The sequence below is a fragment of the Haliotis cracherodii genome, unplaced genomic scaffold (genome assembly GCF_022045235.1).
Source record: "Haliotis cracherodii isolate W230 unplaced genomic scaffold, xgHalCrac1.p SCAF_8, whole genome shotgun sequence".
Classification (NCBI taxonomy): Eukaryota; Metazoa; Mollusca; class Gastropoda; order Lepetellida; family Haliotidae; genus Haliotis; species Haliotis cracherodii.
The window spans coordinates 34949516-34977319 of NW_027266341.1; the positions used below are offsets into that span (position 1 = coordinate 34949516).

Consider the following 27804-nt stretch of genomic DNA (forward strand, 5'->3'; position numbering starts at 1 on the left):
TACCGAAATGTTTTGATTTCGCATGGTTAGCAGGGAGACAGATATCACCGAGTGTGTGTCATGATTTGATTATACTCACCATCTAAATTGCCAATCAAGCTCGGGATAAATCATTTTGCGTGCTGAGATTTTCAAAGAACAAGCAAGATGCCGGTGAGTGTAATTGCCTCGAATGACCGGAGTCACTTAGCGTAAAATTGTAAATTTTAGGCCTAGCTAGGCCTGTTTGACATATCTGTTTTGCCATTTATTTATTCTGTGAAAAGATGTTAAGTCCGTCATCAAGTTTGGACATTTCCGAAGAATTCATTCTACATGTCAATCGTTTGCAAGTGTTGACCAAATTGTATATCATGACGTAATATGATCCTAATGTATTTTGTTTTAATTTAAATATTATAATGAAGGCAACATGTTTTTTACTTGTTGAATTTAAGTCACATAGAGATTCTAGCCGTCAGTCACGAACTATACTTTTATTAATATTTTGTATTCTTCATTTCCTTATATATGCAAATATGTATACTTTCTCAGGTTATCTGTAACTAACCCGTCTGGAGTATAATCTAGAGGTATATTCAGCTCTTTGATTTCACTTGCATCTGCGATCTTAGTCACAGCACGCTTTGATTTGCCGATTTTAACCTTTGGCTTTGGAAACGGGGAATCCTTTTGTATTCTTACCTGCAGAGTTCATTCTAGGCTATGTCAATGCACCATTCCTACTGTTTAGTTTTATCCCTTTTTGAATATTACGTAAATCTTATTGTTTGGGTAGTTAACTAGTTTTCATATCAATATCAATTAGTATTGGTGACCTCACGCTTGGCCACAGTGAGGACATAGCAGGACATAGTGAGAAAATATATGACAAATCTTCACATCTCGTTTTCCTGTGTCAGAGGTACTAGTTTGACCGCAAGGAACGCTGGGTTGGTGAGTGTCATGACCTGTCAGATTGTCAGAATGAACAATATTTTATGAGACCATGAACCAGTAGCCTGCTAGCCTGGGACTAGTACAAATTCCTGTGGGCAAGTAGAATATGTCCAAATTTCCCTATTGTTTTAATATTACATGGGCATTTCATCTTTACCTGGGCTAGTCAAACATTTCAGTTTAGTTATAACCCTGTGAACCCACAACTGAACGTCTAGAATGAGCTCTGTTTAGGTTAAGTTTGATGTGGGGTCGGATGTTGATATCTACATGTTCTACACCTGAAGCACCACTATCACGCACTGCACAGATTGCTCTACAATCAACTTTTCAGCTTTTGTATCCCTCACCTTGATATGGCTGGAATATTGCTGAAACACTCAATAAAGATAACTCGCTAACGAGCTTTTCACTCAGCAATGCTAAGTCATTCACATTCATGTTCATCATGAGACAACATATTGAACGTATTAACAAAATTGCAGTTACTATTACTAACCATAGACCAAATGCACAGCAACACATACCCCAGTGTCGCTTGCTTATGAGATGCCTGTTCACTGAAGTGGCTATTGCAAGCAAGAGTTGCTGTTGGAACCATGCACACAGTGGCAGGTACTGCAGGGATATAAATTAGCTCTAAACCCCTAGCCAGGACCATTTTTTTAAATTTTCTTGATTTTCTTGATTAATTTCTATCCCTGCGGTAGAGATATATACTTCACTAACTAACACAATACACCACGTTCACATGAATTCAGTTCTAGGTCAATATATATATATACTGCTCAACTCCTGTAACATGGTAAGGATACTGTGCTTGTTGACACGCTTATGGAAATCGGGAGACAACAATGTACATGTATGGAAATATTTACTTTTAACATATATAAATGTTGTCTTTTGTTTATTATTTCTTGAAGTGAAGCGTAACATGTGCCAGGTCCAGCCCAAATCACATCCTATTCGTACGATAGTATCTCCAAACAAGTCAGATATAGACCCCATCTGGACACTCAGAATCCCTTTCAAGTGTTGAGTAGTATATAGAGAAGAAGTCCAGATAGTAGCATGTCATGAGGGTATTGCTTCAGAGCCAAGGTAGTCATGGTATTGGTAGTAGTTGCCCTGTCACCTAGTTACAAGAAAACATTTGAAAACAACACTGACTCAATCAGTCAATGTCAATATTTTTAGCAATGACACATTAACCATGTTATTATTAAACTGGTTGTTACATAGTTCGGTAGCCAATACATTCCATTATATTTCATGTCAGAACTTCTCACATATTTATGAATTACTTTCATTGATTTAGGTATTTGCATATATATTTTGAGTAAAATGTTTTTACCATAAAGTTTCTCACCATTCTTCTGTTTTGCAAAGTGTGTGAGTATCAACATGATTTTGAACAATTATATTTTGATAAGTCTTTGTGCATTTACCAACTGATTTCAATGATTACTATTATTATATTTGTGTAAAAAAGTATATTTCTATCTACTTTCTCTTAACATTTTGTGTTAATTTTGTTATTATATGTTCATGGTAGCTATGATCAGCTGATGATGATCAGATTTACTTGTCATTAACATGATGCATCATCATGTGAAAATGGTGAAAAACATTATATTATAAAAACCGTTTGTTTCAGGAAAACAAAACAAAAAGCATGAAGGAAACGGATAATGTGCGGGTTGCGGTCAGGTGTCGTCCTCTCAATGAGAAGGAAATCTCTACAGGATGCAAAACAATGGTTAAGGTGAGAATGGTTGAACCTCCTAGAAGTAGTTGAAGGTCTTTCTTTATTGTCAGTGAAGCAAGTTTAGTGCTGTTTATGGGTGGGACAATTCACTGCTGTGTCATGATACACCAGGTTTCAATACATGTCTCAGGTTGACATACTGATTTGAAACAATTTATGACATTGTTATAAGTACGCCTAAAAGGATTATAGTTTATTGAGGACTACAAATGTGCACCCCAGTACCTTTCTGCTTGCTGAAAGATACCCAAACTTAAATCAGAATACACAGATATATATATTGGCTGATTTAGCACAAGGGATCTGTCCATTCGACAATGCTGGACCACTGTCCAGAAGTGCTAAACTATGCAGCTGGTAAATTCTGAAATAAACTCATCCTGGCTCCTTGCTATAATTGGCTAAGATAGGCTACATTTGTGTATTCCAATTTTGGCTAGGCTGTATTTCAGTATACAAGCCAAGGTTGCGTCCCTTGGGCACGCCAGAAATCTATGATTGTGGGTTCGAATCCCGGTTCGCCCCGATTATGTTTCTAGGTTTGTCAGCACCATACCCGTACTCGTGGGTTTCATTGAAGTGGTAAACGTCTGAGACCTGCATCACTTCGGGCTTTCTCCCACATTAAACTGACACGCCGTGATATAACTGGAATACTGTTAAAAGCGGTGTAAACCCAATTTAACTTGATATCAATAGTACCCCATGGGGATGCTGGGTTAGAATTCATCACCAGCAAACTATGCTGGTCCTATGTGGAGATCAGACTTGGTGACTTGGTTGATAGAGTGTCGCTGATGGCTTGAATCGTTGCCCAAATGTCAAGCATTTTATTTGTCAGGTCCAAACACACTTCCAAGAGACCACTGTCATATAGCTAGATTATTGCAGTGCGACGTTAAACAACAAACAAACATATCAGTAATACTCAATATCATGTGTGTGACAACGATTCCTTCCCCATGTTCAATGCTACATCAACAGCATTGTGGGGTAGTCTATTGGTTAAAATGATCACCCGTCATGTCGAAGGCCCGGGTTGATTCCCCACATGGGTACAATGTGTGAAGCCTGTTTCTGGTGTCCCCCGCCATGATAATGCTGGAATATTGCTTGCAGCGGCATAAAACCACACTCACTCTTTCACTTAATTCAAGTACTATAGGAGCAAACCTCAAGGACCCCAAAACATCCCTTAATTTTAAACACTAGTAATCATTTAGCATGTTAATATAATATCTGCCATGATTCGGACAGTAATATGGTTAACAAGATATTAACTATGTGTTAACATCCGGTGAGGGAAATTGTGAAATTAACGTTAGTTTTGACTAATATTACAACCTAAATGTTAATTCCTATATGGGAATTTTTACCATGTTAACTGACATTTCCTGAGTTGGGGCTAAATAGTGGCCTCTGAGCAGGTATAGATAAATCCCTATCATGTTATGACACATGGAACACAAAAGAAATAGTGTGCAATCAGTGTTGGATATAACCACAAAAGGCAAAGGGTTCTTGAAATAACCCGAATGTTCAAAGGAAAATATTTGGAGTTCCTAGTTTCAAATACTGCCAACCTCAAGGACTCCAGAACAGCCCTTAGTTTTAAGCATTAATCATTTATCATGTTTATAATATCTGCCCATGGTGCTGGAAAAAAACATGGTTAACGAGATATTAACCATGTGTTTAAATTATGAAACTCTTCGAAATATATAAGGTGAGCTAATTCTCTGTCAACCCCCTGTGTTTTGTGTGATCAGGTGGAGTCCGTAAGGGGGACTATCACGGTCAACCACCCCAACGCCTCCCCGGGAGAACCGCCCAAGATCTTCACTTTCGACATTGTGTTTGGACCCGACTGTAAGCAGCTGGATGTGTACAATGAGGTGGCCAGGCCTATAGTGGACTGCTGCCTTGCAGGGTACAATGGTAGGTCCTCACAGGAGCTCATACTAATTTCGTGATGTTTTTTATATATCTTTTGCAGGTCAAGTCTGATTTTTATTTTTGAATCGGTCTTTCTTCAATATGTCTCAAATGTTAGCCTGGCATGTTTGACTTAGGATGTCTGCTGGTATGATTTTGTAATCACTGCGCAACTTGAACTTTTGTGTATGAGAGTGTTGTTGCAACATAATGTCGGTAAATAATTTTTTTGGTATGTCTTTTGCCCTCCTGATTTGTTTAATCATAATAAGTGAATCTTAAGCTAAAATTCAAATTGTCCAAACTACATCATTATCATGATTACATAAAACAAAGAGTCCCATATTATGATTTTTGTGGCATATTGCTTAGGGCAAAGGTGAATGTGGCTGCATTTTAGAAATTGACGTAAATCTCCGTGTTTTCATCAATTTTGCCAAATACATCACACGAACATATAGATATTTAAAAAATATATGATTTTTCCTCATGGATAAACATGTATGGGACAATTACATATACGACCCTGTTGGGTTTCCAGGTTAGAATAGGTCCTCAGCAACCTATGCTGGTCATGAGAGGTGACTAAATTATACCGTAACTAAGGATACATGATCATACATTTTACACTGTGTGAGATGGAACAAACTGTCTGTTTACAAAGGGGCATAACTCTTGTAGCCCTTCTTGCATACCACTAATAATATAGTAACCTCATAACAATATTCAGAGATTGTTCATCTTTCAGGGACCATTTTCGCCTATGGACAAACGGGTACTGGTAAAACATTCACCATGGAGGGTGTGAGATCTGTGCCAGAACTCCGCGGAATCATTCCTAACTCTTTTGCACATATTTTTGGTGCCATAGCAAAAGCTGAGGGAGACATAAGGTAAAGAAAGAGTAAAGATTAAGACATACATATCTGTCAATGAGATACATCAGATCAAATGATTTATTCTGAAACGCCAAATGGTACAACTCTCTGCATGAAGGTCTGACAATGCCGTCATAGAAGTCAGATCAGGTGGACCATGTGCTAAGATTGACTGCCCAGTGTAAATGATGTAAGTTTGGCTCTTAAGCCAAAAACATGTCTGCTTTCTAAAACAATATGACTTCATTTCTTTTCCACCTCGATTCCGAAATTATTATTTTTACAAAGACTAAAAAAAATAAAAGTCTTGGTTCTCAGGCACTGCCCATATCATCATAAAGTTCGCCGCATGCCGCAGTAGAATCCAAATGAATATGTTTGAAATCCAAATTAAAACGTTTGTATCCTGGTATTTGTGTATGCTGACACAATAATAAGAGATTGTTTTGTGTACTCTAAGCTGCCTAAGATTTCTTCCTTAATTCATGTCAATAATGTTATTACATAGACACTGGTAAAGAGAGGGTAATTATTCAGCTCCTATGAGCAAGAGTATTCTTTATCTACTTGAATGAAGTCTCTTTATAGTGTTGCATCTCTCCAATCAAGACACTCCTATCATATTTTGGAAGTTGATGTAGTCGAAATAGAAACTAAGCGATACAATTATAGTTTTATTATTATAGCTTCAGCCCTCTAAGTAGCAACCATGTTGGAGGCCCAATGCAACATAAATCTTTGATTGACAAGCTAAATTTAGCTACTGCCTGCCATTTGGCTACCTAAAGTAAACATAATTGGTGACAATATCTGTTTAAGATATCTGTTGATTCCTAAAATATTCATGTTAAGAGCCGCTTGGCTCCCCAACAAACAAACAGAATTAGAAGGATGAGCTTTGGTCTCATGTGTCTGTATTGTACGACTGACGATTCACAATAAAAGTCACTGGATTGTCTGTTGGCAATCATACAGCTGGAATATTGCTGAGTGTGACATTAAAGAACAAACAGATACTCACTCACTTTAGCATGTATCACAAGTGCTTCCATGTTTTTTACATTGTTTATCAGAAATTAAGTGTTTTACTGTTCATGATTTTCTGTTTTCGTTTTGTTAAATTCAGATTTTTAGTGAGAGTGTCCTACTTGGAGATCTACAACGAGGAAGTGCGGGACTTGTTGGGGAAAGACCAGGAACACAGGCTGGAGGTGGGTAGAGTTGACAACACAAGGAAACTCACCTCATTACTCATCTATTTTCATGTACTAATTAAAGTATTACATTATGCATGTTAATTGTAAGGGATTAATGTTTAGTTCAGTTCAGCCACTGGCCAAGTAAGCTCATCTTAGACTTTTACATTTTACAACTTTTTTGTAAAATCTTACATCAATTGAAATGATTGAAACTCATCTAATTGTATTTGATACGCTACCACTGTTCACCCCAGGTCAAGGAACGTCCTGATGTTGGCGTGTACGTGAAAGATCTTTCAGCTTTCGTAGTGAGCAATGCAGACGACATGGACCGAATCATGACCCTCGGCAACAAGAACAGTGAGTGTCAGCTACTTCTATTGTGGGGCAGTGGGGTAGCCTAGTGGTTAAAGTGTTCGTTCATCACGCTGAAGGCCTGGGTTCAATTCCCCACATGGGTACAATGTGTGAAGCCCATTTCTGTCCCCTGCCATGATATTGCTGGAATATTGCGAAAAGCAACTCACTCACTCAATATTTCTACCATATGTTACTGGGTATTGGCCATATTTGCTTTGCAAATCCAAGGTATGAAAAAGAAGGTCGGCCAATACCTGAACCGATGATCTTGGAAAGTATTGTGCAGGGACAACAGTCTAAAGAGAGTACGGGACTCATGATTCATATGGACTTAGAGAACGTGTCAAAATTTAAACACAATTGATAACAATGCTCAGCCATGCTTGTTTTGCAGCACTGATTACATATTCAAAATAAGTAATTAATTGTACACAAGTATTACCCGGAGAACTTGAAACACCACATTGACTTTCTGAAAAAATAGTGTCACAAAGTAGTTTATTAATGCTTGGAGCTATGACCATGTGTTTCACCTACGGCTAGGACTACTGAAAATGTCGAAGTAAAACCCAGCATCATGGTACTGTCAACATTATTCTTTCTCACATGAAAGTATGCTGTTACATTCAGTTAGGATAGGCTTCTGATTGTGTGTTGTTTGTTTCCAGGGGTAGTGGGCAGCACCAACATGAACCAGCACAGCTCCAGGTCTCATGCTATCTTCACGGTCACCATCGAGTGCAGTGAGAAGGGAGCTGATGGTCAACAACATGTCCGTGTTGGGAAACTTCACCTGGTTGATTTAGCAGTGAGTTGCAGATTTCTGTTGGAATAAACACTTGTTTTTCAAATTTATCGTATCCCACACTTTGCATTTTTCTGTTCTCAGCCGATCCTAGAGTGGAAACGATCCTTGAACCCGTTTCCGGCTTCAAAAAACACTTCATATGTACACATCCCAGCTGTAACAATGGTCACCACTATCACCAATGCATTGACCTCGTGCAGCCTGACTATGTGACCTGCGCTGCCAACTTATTCTTGTTTGTTCAAAAGCTTTTGTTTGTCACACTTGTTATTACCCACCAAGATCCAGGTAGAAGAGATCTTCAGCAACCCATCCTTGCTGTATAGGCGACTATGCTTGTCGTAAGAGGCGACTAACAGGATCGGGTGGTCAGGTTCGCTGACTTGGTTGATGCATGTCATTGCATTCCAATTGCGTGGATCGATGCTCATGTCAATCACTGGATTGTCTGGTCCAGACTGGATTATTTACAGACTGCCATCATATAGCTGAATAATATTTGTCAAGCAGTAACCTCCATGCTTATAACATGCTCTAAGTATATGGCCATAAAATAGAAGTAGCCATGGCTACTTGGAAGGGAGATAATACATGTAATTGTTTTATCGCATTATCTCCCCTCATTTCATGACACATTTAGGTCCTGTTGTAGGAAGTTTGTAATATATTTCAGGGCTCTGAGAGACAGTCCAAAACAGGGGCCACTGGTCAGCGCCTGAAGGAAGCTACGAAGATTAACTTGTCTCTTTCCACACTGGGAAATGTTATTTCTGCACTTGTAGATGGAAAGAGTAGTCACATCCCCTACAGGAACTCCAAACTGACACGACTACTCCAGGATTCTCTAGGAGGGAACTCAAAGACTGTCATGGTATGTCCTGGGACTTGTTGACAGTGATTTCCATGGTCAAGAACTCCAGGGGTCGGTGGGGTAGCCTAGTGATTAAAGCGTTCACTCATCACACCGAAGACCCAGATTTGATTCCCCACATGGGTACAATGTGTGAAGCTCATTTCTGGTGTCCCCCGCCGTGATATTGCTGGAATATTGCTAAAAGTGGCATAAAACCATACTCACTCAAAAACTCAAAAACTCTGTGGTGTTATGTGAGGTAATGGGTAGCTTCTCTGCTTCATCGATTTGTTGAGATCTTACACCTGAGATTGTTGTAGGACAAAGATCACTCTCCTGAAGCATATCCTAAATTTGTTTTGTATTCAACTATGTTCAGATAAACAGTTAGTACTCTGGGTTTGGAGTGCAAGTTTTAGTAAGTTCCTGGGTGGAGTTGTATAAAGCAACCTTAGTGCTACGGCTGCCGTAAGTTTATGTAGAGGTATGGGAGTTACGATCACCTTAGCGCTAATATTGCTCTGTACAACAGCACCCTGGTGCTTGAAAGGCATACTTGGACTTCATGTTTCTTTGATAGATATAATGCCTTCTGATGATGACTTGATGCAGGAAATCTGTATGCATGTTTAGGAATGAATACTGCTGTTTCTTAATTTGATGCTACTTTTAAACCTTGGACGGCCACAGAGTCCCCTGGGCCCCCATATAAATAAGCCAGATAGGTCCACAATATGCAGCTATCTGGGATACATTTAAACCTGTTCAACTGTCATTGATCTACCATATGAGTGTACAGTCATCCCATGACCCCATAACATTGCAGAAAGTGGTCATTAGTGCATACAATAGTGTTCATAAAATGTAATCACTTGATAGAACTCCTTATCTTACTCATGGGTATTTCACTGTGATTTTCTCTTGCAGGTTGCCAACATAGGCCCAGCTGACTACAACTATGATGAGAGTATCAGCTCTCTAAGATATGCCAACAGGGCCAAGAACATCAAGAACAGAGCCAAGATCAATGAAGATCCCAAGGATGCTCTGCTGAGACAGTTTCAGAAGGAGATTGAAGAACTGCGCAAGCAGCTGGAGGATGGTAGGCAGTTGTGCTTTCTTTGAGGATTGAATTGAACCTCATATGAACCTTGAATTGTTTCAACTAGTTTTGTGTCATCTTATTGCAGGCTACTGCAACACCAAAGATCTGAGGACATCCCATTACAGGTCACATCAGAACAATCTTTCGCGAATTTTGAGGGACCAATAAGATGGCCTAGAGGAAGTAAACATTAGCCAATCAGAAAGCAGCTTTCGTAAGCTTAACGGCTCAAGTTTAAAAATAGTGAATTCTATTTTAGACTACACTCTGATAAATATTTGAAAAATTTCTCAATTCAAAATTCGAACCTGAATAAAAATAATTCTAAAATGTTTATCAAATGACTGAGATTGTCTGGCAATGACCTGTAATGGGATATACACAGATATTTGTGTAGCAGTAGGGAGCTCTAAGATTGGATTTTAATGAGATAATGTTTTTCATGTTCCTACTTGGTTTGATTGTTTTCTATCAACACAATCTTGACCACATGGTTTGATGCTCACTTCATCGACCACTGGTTTGTCTAGAACTAGTGACACTGCAGGCTGCCAAGGTTTGTTTGACATACCACCCAGCCTGCAACTTTTGTCACAACGATGGCATATCACCAGCTAGCTCTCACAGAGTGTAATTTGTTGCCCTGCAGGAGTGACAGATGAGGAGGGGGAAGATGAGGAGGACTCGGAGGACGATGACGGGGAGCCTGGCGAGGGAGGAACAAGGCGAAGGCGGAAGAAGAGAGGTATGTGATCATCTCCTCATTTTTCCATCAAATTCATATTGTGAGCCTTCTTGTCAGCGCAGGGGAGCACAAGTCGCCCTGTTGTTGAAGGCGCAGTTATTCACTGTGCTGAGTTGTGTCCCTTAGGCAGGCCAGTATCCTTTGCTTGTGGACTGTTCAAGGTAATGTCCCACTTAATACTCAGACAATATTTGTAGAATCTTATAAGTGAACTTCTCTCATTAAGGTGTTGAGAGAGCGAAGTGAAAGAAATGTTAGCTCACCTGATCTAAAGGTTCAGTATTTTGGTTTTGTTTGCTGAAACCACCACCCCCATGAAGTAACTTTGTATACATCTTCCTATAAACAGTGAAATCTTGTCTGAATGGCGCTACCAAGCGACGTTAAAGAAGGTACTGGTTGTTACCCTGCCTGGCAGTCGACAGGGGCTGCTTGGCTCAGAGCATACTGTGTCTGAGCGGGGTATAAATGGTAAACTGTGGCATGGTATCTCAGTGGGCTGGCACTATAAAACGGGAATTCATCCAGACTAGTACAAGCAGCCAAATACACACAAACATGTGCATGCATGTCACTACATAAATGCAATAATCTTGAACATAATGTTAAACCTGATCCATTACTCATGGATACAAGTTCTCTGATTGGTTGTTACGTTCAAACACACTCAAGTCATTTTATCGATCCATCTTTGTGGGTGCAGACAAGGAACTAATTGCATGAACACTGATATTACTCGGGAAAACAAAACACCACATCTTCTTTCTGAAATACAATTAATAAGGGTCACATAGTGATTTTTATGATTGCTTAGAGCTTTGACCACGTGTTTCATTTATGTCTAGGCCTAATGAAAATGTTAAAGTGAAATTCCACATCATGTTACTATAAACATTACTCTTCTTCACATGAAATTACACTTTTGAATTCAGCTTCAATTAGAATTGCCACCTCTGAGTTATGGTTACAATGAGTGACAGGTCCCTTATATTTAGGACCCTCGAAGATCCAGGGTAGAATAGGTCTTCAGCAACCCATGCTTGCTGTAAAAGGTGACTATGCTTGTTGTAAAAGGGGACTAACAAGATCGGATGGTCAGGCTCGCTGACTTGGTTGATGCATGTCATAGATCCCAATTGCGGTGATCGACGCTCCTGGTGTTAATCACTGGATTGTCTGGTCGAGACTCGATTATTTACAGACTGCAGTCATATAGCTGGAATATTGCTGAGTGCGGCGTTAAACAACAAACCAACAACAACAACCCTTATAATTAGCATTATTTGCGATACATGTCATCTGTAACCATGGTAACACGCCATTATCTACCTGTCCATGCTGCTCAGGGGGAGATATAGGTGAGTACCAAGGAATGTCACCAGGTTAGATGGCATGAGGCATAGATGGTGAAGTGACTTTTTAACTTTAGAGAACTTATAAATAATGTGCATGTGAGAGGCAGAGAGAGAGATGGGTGTTCTTTTATCGTCATACCTCAATGCTAGTGGTGGCATGATGCATCAGTGGATCGCGATTTTTCACCCTGCGATACAAGTATCGATCACAGTCTCACACTAAATAAAACATATCAATTCTGACCTTAAATGTTTGATTTAAGAACTGTTCCACTCAACACTAATCACTAGTGCAAGTTAATAGTGAAAACATAAATATTTTCATATGTTGTGCCATACTTCACGCTGCCAACTGTAAATCATCAGTGTGCCAGGTATTTGGCCTTCCTCTCTATGAAAAAGATTGCTTACGCACCACTGACAAGAGCACATGCAAGTATCGTGATACATATCAGATTGTGAGTAAGGTATCGTGAAACGTATCGGATCGCACAGTTGGTGTATCGTCCCAGCTCTACTCAACGGTGTGGATCAGTGCATTTTATTTCAATCATTGATCTTGACGCATTTATAGGCCTCCATCATATATAGCTGGAATATTGCTGACAAACAACATGGAACTTTGTTTTACGTAATGTTCAAAATCATGTTAATCTGTAGGATTTAGTATCATGTGGTTTTGATGGATATTTGTTGCCTAGTAGTTCTGGTGTGCGGTTACATAGCCCTTTTGGTCACAATGTGGGACTTGGTACTCATAATTTGGATTACGCCTATTAGATGTCAGATAGTCCTGTCTTGCATTGTGTTGTGTGGGAGAGGTTTATGTTTTTTATTGTTCAGTCGAGGAAATGCATGTGTAGATTCCCAAGGTGTTCCACATCAATACTAATAGAGAAGTGACTTCCGCACCATCACATGGCATGTGACTGCCTCCATGGTCTAGTGGATAGATAGTAGATAGAAGTAGTAAAACTGTTTGACTCAGAGACAGTGTACTGTGTCTTAGTGGGGCGTCAACGTAAATCTGCACAACTAGCACCAGTCCGGGCTAGTAAAAGCAGCAACAGGTCCTCAGCAGCCTATGCTGGTCCACCCCGTGGGGATTCAGGGTTAGAACAGGTCCTCAGTAACCTTTGCTGGTCCCTCCTGTGGGGATTCCAGGTTAGAATAGGTTCTCGGCAACATATGCTGGTCATAAGAGGCGACCAAATGGAATGTGTGGTCAGACTCGGTGACCTAGTTGATGGCGTGTCCTCATTCCTCGAGAGCATGGATCGTTTGTCACAATATCAATCACTGTCCAGAATGAATTATTAACTGGCTGGAGTCAGATAGCTGGAATATTGTTCAGTGCATCTTTAAACAACAAAAAAACGTGATGACTTAAATCCAATGAAGTTTCTTGGAACAAGTCAGGCAATACTCACTGCATTAAAAAGAGGCACTCATATTAATTTTTTTTCTTTTTTTAATTATAACTGCCATCTGTAGGCCCATTTTTCTTTGGAAGATGATAATCATTTATTGATAACGTTCCCATCTTATAAAGAGTGTAGAGAAAGATGTATCCAATTGTATATAATTTTCCTTTCAAGCTTTGATTAAAAAACACAGTGTACATACATTCTTTAAAAGGAATCTCCATTTGATGTACATGATATAGTCTACTATTGTTAAAATACTTTGAATTTAACTGTAGATTTTCTACACCACGTATCATATGTCAGTGTTGTGTCACATATTTGTGGTCTGGGTCATGTGGCCTTGATTCGCAATACAGAGGATGTGTATCTTTTAAGGGTGAAACGATACACCGATATTCCGATGCATCGCGATACTTGACCCACGATACGATATACGATAAACGTGGGCCCATTTATCGATACGCCACGATACGGAACGCAAATCTCAAGTACATCGTTTCCTCGCTATTGTGCCTTTCAATAAACCGCAAACTTGGTTATAGCGCGCGGTAACGCATGGCTCCCAAAAACGTACTTACATTTTTAATAAGCTCAGGTTTTACACCGACAGATGTTTTTCCCCATCTCATTAAACATTATCAGCTGATCCCCGCAAACACATAACAATGGAAATACAAGTCAGCAAGTCCGAACTGAAGTACGCAATTCAATACCATTATTATACTATCTTGTTATTAAAACGTGTTCATTATATATCTGGACTTGTGTTTGTAGTATATTTTATTAATTTTACTCAAAATTTCATTTAATATTGTTTTCATTAAGTTAGGTGAAATCGTGTGTGAAGAGATACAGCAACCACGGTCAGATTACCGCTTTTGACGCATTGAAACAAACTTTAGTTGCTAGAGAATGGATACATATATGAAAAAAGGCCCTACTTTGACTCGTCAAAAGTCATATTTGTGGCAATTTGGCTAATATATGTCAACATAACGTTTTCGCAATCGAAATACATGTAGCACGGGAAGTCCCTAGGGTGACTGGTCAAATTGTTCCAGACGTAAAAATATCCTGCAACAGCAATCACCAGTACCAAAATGCTACACTTGTGGTTCTTATAATTTTAAATATATATATAGTAAAAGCTGCAACTAAGGTAACACGATATTGAAAATATTATTCCTGATAAAACAAAAAATTCAGATACAGTTTCTTCGACCATTGCATCAAAATTCTTTGACGTTGTATCACTAGTGGAGCACATTAATTATTTTCTGGTGTTTGAACTTTGAATTGTTTTTAAAGAAAGTTAGAGAAAGTTCCACTTTGAAGCTGAACAACTTCAGTAGTCTTGTTATTATAAAATAATTTTGACTGTTCCAAAATCATGAAAGGTTCAAACTTGACATGCTTTAAGTCTTGTTTTTTTTATCATTGCGTATCGAGATACGTATCGTATCGTGACCAGAATATCGAGATGCGTATCGTATCGTGACCTTCCTGTATCGTTGCAGCCCTAGTATCTTTGTGTTTATCTGCTGTAGGTGGCAAGAAGCTGTCGAAGGAGAAGATGGTGGAGATTCAGGCAAGGATCGACCAGGACCGCCGGCTGCTGGAGTCAAAGAAAGACATGGCCGAGGAGGAGAGGAACAAGGTCAAGATGGACCTGGAGAAGAAGGAGTCTGAGCTCAGGAAGTACCAGTAAGTCAACCAGCTTGGTTAAACCCCACTTTTATCTCCCCTAACCATATGTGATCCTGTCATTGATAGCTGTCAAAAACTTGGCATGAGATTGTCCCTCATTGTCTGGGGTTCCGATCCGATGTTTGAAAACTTATTGTAATACACTGGTTATTATCCCCCATCACGAAGTGGAAGGGGGATATAGGAATGGGTGCCGTCCGTCCATCACATTTCGTTTCCGGAGCTGATCTTGAAAACCGTACCATATTTCTTCACCAAACTTGGCACATAGATAGGTCTAGTGGTGAACTGGTGCCTTTTGATAGTTTGGGATTTTTAAAAAAATTATTTTTCGAGTTTCCATGGCAACGACTTTGATTTAGACTGAAAATGGCGGTAGTCCTCGTTTCCGGAGCAGATCTTGAAAACCGTAATATATTTCTTTACCAAACTTGGCACATAATGTCATCACACAGTATTGAATACATTTCCTTTCTTGTCAGTAAGTTCTGCATTGCTTGAGTGTATGTTCCTCCAAAAGTGTCATGGACACATTTGTTGCATTCACTGACTAACTTCATACAGAAACACAACTCATTACAAATACAATAGTGTAACTGATCTTAAACCTACTCAACTGAATAAACAATATATATTCTTGTCAACCATACTCTGTACTTCACTAGCTTGATAATGGTGTTAGAACCTACACCGAAACCATCACTCCTAATTGTAATAAAGAAGTTGTTCGTCCATATGTCTCATCCTTACTCATTACAAATTCAGTAACAAATTCTATCATAAACTGCAGATGGAAAAACAACACCAGTAGTAATTTTTTTTTAGTGCTGCAATTAGGCCATTTACAAAAAGGCCCAGTGAACATAGTTCACAGGAGCTAATGCCTTGCACACACCCGACATGTCATATTGGCGGGGGATGTGAGTATTTCATGCTTGTTCCTGGTTAGAATAGGTGTCCAGTGAGCAAAACAATGATTTTTTCCCAAATTGGCTAGCAAGTGCAGATCATTCTGTAATAAAACTTGACTTCCTGATGAATGTCCTGTCTATCTGACAGAGATGAGCAGGACCAGTTGACCCAGAAGCTGTCAGCCATCGAGAAGAAGATCATTGTTGGTGGGGAAAACCTGCTTGAGAAGGCGGAGGAGCAAGAGCGTCTCCTCGAGGAGAGTGCCCGGGAGCTGGACGAGAGGAAAGAGGCTGAGGACACCCTACGCAAACAGCTGGAGGAGAAGGAGGTGAGAGCAGGCTTCTCCGTCAGCTGCAATATCTTATGGATGTCTTTTCGGTTCACTTGAGTCCCATCTCACATGACTCATTCAAGGTTCTTCAGCTTTGGTCCTTTGAGTCCATGGTTATAATTATGTGTGCCCAGTGATCTGTTGACTGGGGTAACGTGGTGTGCAAAGTCAGCCTAGTTTGACACTATAAAGCAGAGTGTGAAATAGCCACCTGCCCACTAGCCTGTGGCCTGCAAATTTTCAGTCAGGCCAAAGATTCTCAAATGTCCCTTGCCCTACTGGCTATTGAAATTTTTGTTTCTGGAAACTTTTACATATTTTAGCTAGTGAAATTTGAAACTATTAACTTTTTAGGCTCGCTAGCCCACCTGGCCAGCAATATTTTGAGACTATTTCACAAACTGTATGTAAGTGGGTTTTGTGTCGGTAATGAGACTGTGTGGGTTGCAGCAAGAACGCCTGGATATCGAGGAGAAGTACTCCAACCTACAGGAGGAGGCACAGGGCAAGTCTCGCAAGCTGAAGAAAGTCTGGACCATGTTGATGCAAGCCAAGTCCGAGGTAGGTCAACTTTCATCATCTGCAATGTCATTGGCCTTAACACATTTTTTCGCAAATGTTGTGGTGTTAACTTTTATGTTATTGTGAAAATCAATTTGGATGTTTTACTTTTCCTGGTCACATACATTTTAGCGTGTGCCGAGTTGGAATGTGTGTGTAATATGTAATGAGTGTGTAGTGTGTATGCATGTTTTATGTAATGGGTTTTTAGTATGTAGTGTGTGGGTAATATGTATGTAACATGTAATGGGTGTGTAATATGTAGTGTGTGTGTAATATGTAATGTGTGTAATATGTAATGTGTGTAATATGTAGTGTGTGTGTAAATTGTGTGATAGGCATTACTTAGAAGTTGACGGATGAGATGACAACTGAAAGGAGACACAATTTATGGATAACAACTTTTTTGATACTGTAAAGGTGACATTTCGATATAGATCCTTATATCGTTGTCAAGCAAGACTGAATGAGGAAAATTGTACAGAATATATATAGTAGGTGGAGGATTAACAGTAACAACAATTGCATATGTGAGTGGGATACCTGAGTAAGTAATAACAGAAGGATAATACTGTCACAACAATTGAACATGATGGACAGAGAACACATAGGTGGAAGCCAGTGGGACATGAAGCCAGTTAAACAGGAAAAGTTTGTATAAGTGTAGTGATTATTGCTTAATGAGTTCTTAGTAGGAGGAGGGGATGAAATGACCTTGATCTCTGTTGATTTGATGGCTTGTGGCAGCAATGTGGACTGCTTCTGTTAGTTTTCTTTTAGTGAAATCATGGAGTTTGTTGTGAGGATTTGGACGTTGTCCCAGTTGATGTAGTGATTAGGGCAGTTGCTGATGTGGTCCGAGATGGCTGATTTGCGGTCTGATTTCATGGTTGAGGTTTTGTGCTCTTTGATTTTGGTGTTGATGGAGCGGATAAGATTGTCCACAGTTGCAGTCAGTTTTATAAACTATCCCTTTAGGCTCTGGGGGTTTGGTTGTAGTACAGAGATGACTTTGTCAACGAGATTGGGTGGATAATTGTTGAGTTGGGTGAAGGCGGAGGTGTTCGATCTCAGGTTTGGGGTCATCAGGAGAAAGGTTGATGGCTCGTTTGGTGAGGGTGATTCCAGTCTTAGTTCTAAGGGGATGGTTGGAGTTGAAGTGGATGTACTGGTCGGTGTGGATGGGCTTCCAGTAGACACTGGTTTGGATACTGTTTGTTGGGGTTCTGGACACGAGGACATCCAGGAAGGGTAGTTGGTTGTTCTTTTCTATTTTGATGGTGAACTGTACTCGGGGGGTGTTGTTGGTAAAGATGTTGTAGTAGCAGGGTTAGGCCTTGGTCTTGTGGAAAGCAACTTTCAACTTTCCTGTACCAGCAAATAGGTGTGTGTAATATGTGTGTGTGTAGTATGTAATGTGTGTAATATGTAGTGTGTGTGTGTAGTATGTAATATGTAGTGTGCGTGTAGTGTGTGTGTGTAGTATGTAATGTGTGTAATATGTGTGTGTAGTATATATGTGTGGGTGTAATATGTAGTGTGTGTGTAATGTGTGTGTGTAGTATGTAATGTATGTGATATGTAGTGTGGGTGTAGTATGTAATGTGTGTAGTATGTAGTGTGGGTGTAATATGTGTGTAGTATGTAGTGTGTGTGTAATATGTGTGTGTAGTATGTAATGTGTGTAATATGTAGTGTGTGTGTAGTATGTAATGTATGTAATATGTAGTGTGTGTGTAGTATGTAGTTTGTATAATATTTGTGTGTAGTATGTAATGTGTGTGTAGTATGTAGTGTGTGTGTAGTATGTAGTGTGTGTTATGTGTGTGTGTAGTATGTAATGTGTGTGTTTGTGAGTGTAGTATGTAATGTGTGTAATATGTGTGTGCAGTATGTAATGTGTGTGTTTGTGTGTGTGTGTGTAGTATGTAATGAGTGTGTAATATGTGTGTGTAGTATGTAGTATGTGTGTAATATGTGTGTGTAGTATGTAATGTGTGTGTGCAGTGTGAAATGAGTGTGTAATATGTGTGTGTAGTGTGTGTTTTGTGTGTGTGTAGTATGTAATGTGTGTGTTTATGAGTGTAGTATGTAATGTCTGTAATATGTGTGTGCAGTATGTAATGTGTGTGTTTGTGTGTGCGTGTGTGTAGTATGTAATGTGTGTGTGTGTGTGTAGTATGTAATGAGTGTGTAATAAGTGTGTGTAGTATGTAGTGTGTGTGCAGTATGTAGTGTGTGTGCAGTATGTAGTGTGTGTAATGTGTGTGTGTAGTATGTAGTGTGTGTAAAGTGTGTGTGTAGTATGTAATGAGTGTGTGTAATATGTAGTGTGTGTAGTATGTAGTGTGTGTAATATGTGTGTGTAGTATGTAGTGTGTGTAGTGTGTAATGAGTGTGTAGTATGTAGTGTGTGTAATGAGTGTGTTTGTGTGTGTGTAGTATGTAATGAGTGTGTGTGTAGTATGTAATGTGTGTGTGCAGTATGTAGTGTGTGTAATGAGTGTGTGTAGTATGTAGTGTGTGTAATATGTGGGTGTAGTGTGTAATTTGTGTGTGTGTGTAATATGTGTGTGTAGTATGTAATGTGTGTGGGTTTTTTCAGCTGGCTGACATGCAGCAGGAACACCAGAGGGAGATGGAAGGACTCCTGGAAAATGTCCGCCAACTGAGTCGAGAACTTAAACTTCACATGACAATCATCGACAGCTTCATACCAGCTGAATACCAGGTCAGTAGCCATCATTGGAGATACTAGGTTATAACTCATGGTTGTTTACTCCGCAGCCACCCACGTTCCAGCAATATCAGGACACCCTGTAAATAATCAATCCAAGACCAGACAATAAGTGGCTGATGCTGTGAGCAATGTCCCACCAGGGCCAATTACAAACAGTCAACCAAGTCACGGTTTCTGTTTCCATCGTTTAAATTGTAGCCATTGTTTCCATACAATCCACATTTTTCTGATTCAGGGTATGTCATCAGCACAAGGCGTAGGTGACCACAATTAGTATAAATGGGTATAATTTTTGTTACTATTACATTTAGCGTATGGGACAATAAATCAACCCAGGACAGAATATCCAAAATCTTGATAGCTTGTAAATTCTTGTCCATCATAACAGTGAGGTTTGGTTCTTGCAGGAGATGATTGAGCAGCACGTCCACTGGAATGACGACATTGGCGAGTGGCAGCTGCGCTGTGTGGCCTACACCGGCAACAACATGAGGAAACAGACACCTCAGCCAGAGAAGGAGAAAGAAAAGGTCAGTTATTCATGGAAGGTAGGGCTACAGATCCATGGAGGTACTCAGGGTAGGGCTACTGATCCAGGGATGGTAGGGCTACTAATCCATGGAGGGTAGGGCTACTGATCCAGAGAGGGTAGGGCTACTGATCCAGGGTGGGTAGGGCTATAGATCCACTGAGGGTAGGGCTACAGATCCAGGGAGGGTAGGGCTACACATCCAGTGAGGGTAGGGTTACTGATCCACGGAGGGTAGGGCTACAGATCCACGGAGGGTACAGCTACACATCCAGTGAGGGTAGGGTTACTGATTCATGGAGGGTAGGGCTACTGATCCATGGAGGGTAGGGCTACTGATCCAGGGAGGGTAGGGCTACAGATCCATGGAGGGTAGGGCTACAGATCCATGGAGGGTAGGGCTACCGATCCAAGGAGGGTAGGGCTACAGATCCAAGGAGGGTAGGGCTACAGATCCAGGGAGGGTGGGGCTACAGATCCCTGGAGGATAGGGCTACAGATCCAGGGAGGGTAGGGCTACAGATCCAGGGAGGGTAGGGCTACATATCCAGGGAGGGTAGGGCTACACATCCAGGGAGGATAGGGCTACACATCCAGGGAGGGTAGGGCTACACATCCAGGGAGGGTAGGGCTACACATCCAGGGAGGGTAGGGCTACACATCCAGGGAGGGTAGGGCTACACATCCATGGAGGGTAGGGCTACAAGTAGCACTCTTGGATAGGGACGGAAGGACCTTACTATATTAAGCCTGCCTTATCCATTCATTGATCAACAGCAAACTCAGTAAAAGAACACATGAAAAGACTTCCACTCGTATCCCCTCTCCAAAAGTTATGTCCTATAGGGCTGGGATGTGTAACTCGGGTGCTCGGGTCAGGTGGGTACTGAGCAGGACCTGGGTACCCACAGGACTACCCGGACCCGTGTTTAGTCAAGTGATAAATTACTTAATGGCAAAAATTATCTGTATGGTTACACTACAAGTCATTAATGTTCACATTTCTTTCTGACTATACACCCATTCCTTTTGACCTTTATGTGTATGAATAAAGATAAAACTTATCTAAATACATTTTACCAGGGCTATGGTCAAACTATTCACAATCGGACATTTTGTACCCAACTCTTGAGCCCTACAGCAGGTAGCGTAATAGCGGAGTGGGTACCCAGGAGGTAAATTTGAACTCATTCCAGCCCTAAAATCCTATGCTTTGACCTTCAATCCATTTAATTATATCAACTTTTTAGAGAGGATACAGGTGGAAGTCTTGCCAAACACATTACAAGTTAGTGTGGTCACACTCAATAACAATGTATGTAGCAGGACTGTGTCAGTGTTTACATACTTTTAGGTAAACACGTACTAGCTATAAACAAGTGTCTCCATACATAACCTATACATACACTAGATAGACATGATACACAGTTAATAAATGACACAGGGTTTTACCTTGACTTACAAAAGTGGGGGATGAATTTTAAGCGTCTTTGCGGGCAATAGGAAGGTCCCATAAAATAATGAAATGCTTTAGTGTTTGGTTAGATAATTACATTGAAATATAAACAATATGAACCTACCAGACATCTGTTCCTGCCACATGTAGATGGAGCTTAATGCCTAATGTCTGTAACAGGTGCCCAGTGACAGCAGAACAATATACATATGTGGCAAGGGTCGGATGTTTACTGTGGTGCTTTGTGTCGTGTCCTCCTCTCCCTGAGAAGAGATGTGCTGTAAGGCTTCTGGCTCAGGTTAAAGGTTCTAATTATAGATAAAAGAACAAAAAGAAGGAATGTAGTTTAATTTGAAGTTTATTGTTAGCCAAAAAACCTTCATGTGCTTATTTAAGAAAACCCTGCATTCTTTTCCCCCTTCCCTGCCAAAGTAAAACTTTTGTAAATCAACTCTTGATTTTTATATTACATCCAGCCTGCTCCCGTAATAAAATATCCCCAAACAAAACCTATTCACATCCTATGGTATTTCTCCACCACCCATAACTATCCCTAATCTAGCAATTTTCCCAAACAAGAAAATAATAGAAAACTGAAGGTCTCTCTCAAACATGGCTGCTGCCTAGCCATGCATGCAAGAATCGTGACATCGTCACATTTTCCCAGCCACTCCTTCCTCGTAGGCAAAATATTACAAAGGTAGATACTACGTCAGCCGCCCAGACAAATCCCCTTAAACTACCCCATCGACTACGTTTCTAATTATATAAATTTACCCTCCAATCATGAGTCGACCACAGCAGGAAAACAGAGTTAAAAAGTTTCATAATTGTGTTACCTATTGCCTTAGTTACCTAAGAATTAACATTTTTCATGTACTTTAGGATCCTTTCATGGTATAGGACACAATTTGGTCAATTCTCTGTTTAGATTCTTCAATATTATTTGAAATTTTGATTTATGGAATAAGGATCAAGGTTGCCTTTACGTCAAGACACAGGTGAGAGAAAAGATTCTAAATGTTAGGGATGTGTTAAGTGAGTCACTCTCCAATACAGATCTTAAGAAAGTTCCCACAGTATGCTGATTTGGTCCACTCCAATATTGAGCAAAATATTCCTGAATGCTATTCCTCTGTGCCTCCAGTTCCAGGAAGTGGACCTGTCCCATGTGTATCTTGCCTACACAGCCGAGGGAGCCGCGGAGGCCATGAGGCCAAAGACAGCAAGATCAAAATCCGGCAGACCCAAAACTGCAAACAGGCCTAAAAGTTCAAAGAAGTAAGTAATGAATAAGATCTCTAGGAGAAGGTGCTGCGATTTACCGTGGAGAGTTGTGTGCTTTGATTAAACCCTGATTCCCCCTGAAATTATCCTAGGTGTGTATGCACCATACCTGTGCTGAGAGGTTTCATCAGAGTTGCAGCATCTACGAATTGTCACTTTGGATTCGTCTTCCCGAGGCAAGGGAGTTAACTGACTGTAAAAGTCCAGTTTCTACCCTTGCCGAACTAGGCTGGAATTTCCACGTTCATCGTAGCACCACCAGTGGCTATTACAAGTTATATCCCTTCTATGTCCCTCCTATTGACCAATCAGATTCCACCTCACTTGCATTTGCTTCAAACAAAATGGCAGTGTCCAGTCTGATCGGTAATCAAAATCTCTATTGTAATAAAATGGTCTTACCTTGCGAAGTGCATCAAATCATGTGAGCACATTGATTAAAAACAGGAAAAGATTTGATGGTACACTGCCCTCCAATGTCCAGTTGACTGAAATCTGCACAGCAGTTTTACGAACTGGATGTCTATTTCGTCAAGCGATTTTGTTTGGACCGTGCATAGATTCATTAGTCCAGCCAAAATATAACTCCATGATTGCAGTCTGGTTTGGCACGGGTGGAAACTCGACTTTTACAGAGGCTTTGGATTTTCCAGGAATGAGAATTTTCCACAGATCGGCAGAGTTCCATGGATTCCATTATATCAAGGGTCACTTTTGTGATACATGTCATTACAATATACATATAAATCATATATTCCCCAGAACCCTGACCAACTTTCATTGTTTGGGTTTTTAAAAAAAAAAAAAAAATCTCACCCCTGAAAATGGCTTGCTATGATATGACTGAAATACTGTCCAAAGCTGTGTCAAACAAACCCAGTTCACTCACTCACTCATGCTAAGTAAGTAGGGTATTAACAGGGCAACAGAAAGGTCAAAGGTTTTGTATCATGAGAGAAGTAACTATAAGGCCAACCTTGAGTTCAAATGAAAAACAATCTCATTAAATCAGACCTTAGTTCTTACTACCACTAAACAAAGATCTGAAGACATCCCATTAGAGGTCACGTCAGAACGACCTTTCACCCGATCAATGAGGGCGTCGCTTACCAGATCATGAAAGTGACAGTCGGAGTGTGATTTCTAATCATACAACCTCGAAAACTTTAAAACGGGGTATTCCGAACGATAGTTATGTGTTTAACGACTGAATCCATTCAATCTAGACCAATTATTAGCCATGCCAGAATGTTCTTTGGTTCAGGTTTCAAATTTGTAACTGAGAATTTGTCAAAATATGTTTCGAAGCGTAGTCACCAATTTGAAATTAGTGCCGTAAAGCACGAGAAAGCTGCCTTCTGATTGGTCATTCTAATGGTCGGTCAAAGTTCGTGCAAAGTTGGTCTGATGTGATCCGTAATGGGATGTCCTCAGATCTTTGTTTAGCGGTAGCGAGAACGAAGGTCTGATTTTAATGAGATTGAATGAAAAGGTTCATTAAAATTTCCATGTGGTCCTCCATGTTGATAGTTTTAATAATGGTTCCATTAATGAATGAACATACATATACAGTAGTGAGACCTAAAGATTGAAGTTATGTTATACTTGTTCGACAACAGTGTTTTGCCACTCTGTTTAGAGAACATACCCACTTTCTTGTTACCATGTCTGTTAGATATGCTGTCAAGAATGCCATATTTTTGGTTTTGAAGTTGTATGTCATTCACATTTACATCATACTCTCTTCTTGATGGTAGCATCAACCAACAGTGAGACCAGCAGTTGACACTTTTACAGAGTGATGTTCCTCAAGTTGATAGGGCTAATTGATATGTATAAGCAAAAGACCACCTGCCTCCTGATAAAACTGATAACATCAACGAGATAAAATGTTAGAAAGTTAGACCGTCGTCAGCTTTTAAGTGGGGAGATAATGACATGGCCCTAAGGATCCAGCTTAATCATATTTCATATGGATGGAATATTGTTTTTCCACCAGTCCAAGACTACTATATTGTGCTGAGCACAAGTGAAAATCCACGGATGGTAGTCCTCATTGACGAGTAGCATTTGAGGGCCATAATTGTGACCCTGCAATGAATTCAAACTGAATGAAACTGATGGTAGTAAGCAGTTTTGCCTCGTTCAAGCAGGACCAGCAACAAACTCTGAGGACGATTGAAATATGTTGTCATTGTAAACAATGAAAATGGTGAGGTATCATAACTGTATGTGCCTTTTAATTAAGAAATAAACAACGCGTGGTCATTGTTTATCATACCATTAAACCCTGCAGTGAGAATAAACCATGAGGGCGCAGCCTCTTTAAAGTTTATGATAAAATGAACACGCTTTAATAATATTTACCCAGATTGAAATAATGATGACTACTTGAATAGAATCTGACCTCAGAAATGTCAGACAAGTCCATTTTACGAAGAGGTGGGTTAAGTTATGCATATTCTCACAATCATCACATCAAGTACCTATACCTTTTCTCCTGATACTGATTGTCATAGTTCGCCCACTTTTGGATGCGATCGTTCAGCCACTGTGTTTATCTGTGTAGCCCAGCTACATCAATGGGGAACAATTTACTGGACACTTCCTTCTAAAAATAATGTCATCCAATACTTTACATCAACATTTTACATCATCAACAATCTCCTGAAATGACGTCATATCATATCATATCTATCTTATATTCGTTATTAAATATATAATATAAAATCAGCCCGTGAGTTATGGCATAGGTTTCATATCTGACGAAAATTCCATTGCAGGAAGCGAAAGGAAAACGAACTGGAGACCTTGCTCCAGTGACTATTGTCAGGGGCATTCGCCCTGGCAGTGTTTAAAGCAGTGTTGCTATGGGAACAGTTCCAGGAGAATGCCGTTGCCACAGTGCTGGCACACTAGAGCCGCCAGCCGGAGAGGAGTGAGTGCAGTACAGCGGATTCCTGTCAGGGCTAGACGCTGGAATTCCATGACAACACATCTAGCCTATGTTTACTGTGATATCTTGCTTATGTCATGCACCAGTCATCAAATCACCAGATCATCTTCATGTTGTCTGATCTGTTGTGGCATTTATCCATGAGACAATTTATTTACTTCTTCTAACTTACAAATGTATGTCGTCATGATAAATGCCAAGAATGTTTACAGTCTGCATCTCAAACCAGTGACTCACTCCATTAAATTATGCTAGCCCATACAAGGTGGCTCTGCATCATGATACATGTCATGAAATAATGCTTAATTTGCAGCGATTTACTGTGAAATGGGAAAGGTTTAATTTCTTGTTAGAATTTGACCTCCATAATGATTTTTCTAATGGCTACGACCCAAAGGATATTGACTTGAGAGGATATTCTACAATGGTCGTATTCTACATAGACTTGGGGATTCTTTAGGGTAAGGATCTCAATACAGAAGTCTCACCATTTTTACTGCTGATCTTGAGGCAGTTGTGTGAAAAAAGCAAAAATTGCAAATTGTCTCCCCTTTGTCACCAGGCATTTCATGCAGTTAAAAGAACATGCACAATGCACCTCTGCTCTGAGGCTTTGGTTATCCGTATGCCAGTGTATGGATCTGGTTTTTAGAATGCTTTGTACCAATTGACTGAAAACAAGCCAGGTCTGCTACGCAGGAATGAGAAAACGAATTCTATGAGGTAAAAAGCTCTTTCCCCTATGTGTGAGTACTGTTGATGGTTATCATGAAACACGTCCTTGGTCTGTGTTGTAATGCATACCTGTTGTTTTTATCAGGGATTAAGTCTAATTTTTGTTGACCTTACCTCTTCCAGGATACCACATTATTAATTTGAAAGCCTAATACAATAAAGTGTTGGAAAATTCTGAAAAAGTCTTTCTGTTCTGAAAGTGTCACATGATCTGCAGGGAACTCTCAACTGCACATGTGAGCAATATAAAGCTGTGATGAGTATGTGAAGTGTTACCATGGTTACACAAAGACATGACCAATATGCTTGTATCATGTCTTTGTTATATAGATTTAGTTATCTCACCAGCTGTAACCATGGGAACCTTTTTTCTCAGATATGCTTTAACGGACAATTATATAAACTGATAATCCTTGTCTGTACATTTTGAAAGTGTAACTAGTTAGAGAAATAGAATTGTGTGGTGAGAATATATAATTTGGAATTGATAATTTACCTTTGATTCAACTGTCTCTAGTAATAATGAAATCCTTTTGTTTTCATTTTTACAAACTTTGTGATGACATGAACATATTTTCATGTTTGTTTGTGTGTTTCTACAACAGCAATGTCATGTTTGAACAGAAGAAACATCACTTTTGATCATTTTTTTCATCAAAATTAAGATTCACATTTCATGATGAAAGAATTTCAAATAGATTCTAATGTCAGAAGGGTTAGAAAATATACATTGTTTTTCGATGAAAAGTTGATAATACAACATAAATTAAAAACTTTCAGGCAAGATCAGGATAACTGAAACATTTGGTTCTCAGGAAACATCTGTTGAAAGCTGTAGTTGTATTCGTTAATATATAATGTGCTACTCATATGCACAGCATTTTTAATTTCTTCCTAAAGCAAGCTGGCAGTTTGTTCCTGAGATCCAGTGTGTATTTGCTGTATTTTTGTGATGTTTCTCTTGTTTGAGCTGGAGCTAAGATGTGTGATAATGTACCTATCCTGTTACTAAGGACTCTATTTGTATTTGTTCATGTTTTACAAGTATACCATGTAGCGCATACTGTGTCATTCACCCATTGTCACTTTTTACGTTTGTATATATGTGAAATCCACTGTAGATAATTCATAAGTTATTTGTAAGTTATCGAAAAGATAAAGAGCAAGAATCATACATACATGATTTGATGTTGTTTATTTATCCAGCATTATGTTGAC

At 39.7% G+C, this 27804-nt stretch overlaps 1 protein-coding gene across 3 annotated transcripts; it reads left to right on the top strand.

The window, feature by feature from the left end:
• Positions 1 to 27747, top strand: LOC139449342 (kinesin-like protein KIF3A). 3 transcript variants are annotated; one of them, XM_071230657.1, is made up of 19 exons: positions 1 to 153; positions 535 to 572; positions 2597 to 2704; positions 4477 to 4645; positions 5391 to 5535; positions 6647 to 6731; positions 6974 to 7079; positions 7748 to 7887; positions 8561 to 8758; positions 9668 to 9842; positions 10495 to 10590; positions 11937 to 11948; positions 14920 to 15076; positions 16139 to 16319; positions 16773 to 16883; positions 19489 to 19614; positions 20031 to 20153; positions 22756 to 22889; positions 25679 to 27747. In XM_071230657.1, the coding sequence occupies exons 3-19, from the start codon at positions 2615 to 2617 to the stop codon at positions 25716 to 25718; spliced, it is 2088 nt and encodes a 695-aa protein (XP_071086758.1). In that variant the 5' UTR covers positions 1 to 153; positions 535 to 572; positions 2597 to 2614; the 3' UTR covers positions 25719 to 27747. The 3 variants fall into 3 exon arrangements, with proteins under 3 accessions (XP_071086758.1, XP_071086756.1, XP_071086757.1); XM_071230655.1 differs by lacking the exon at positions 535 to 572; XM_071230656.1 differs by lacking the exons at positions 535 to 572; positions 11937 to 11948.
• The last annotated feature ends 57 nt before the right edge of the window (positions 27748 to 27804 follow it).

Coding starts and splice junctions, on each gene's coding strand:
- LOC139449342 (XM_071230655.1), top strand. Junction 5,536..6,646: donor AAAGCTGAGGGAGACATAAG/GTAAAGAAAGAG, acceptor TGTTAAATTCAG/ATTTTTAGTGAGAGTGTCCT. Junction 15,077..16,138: donor TCTGAGCTCAGGAAGTACCA/GTAAGTCAACCA, acceptor TCTATCTGACAG/AGATGAGCAGGACCAGTTGA.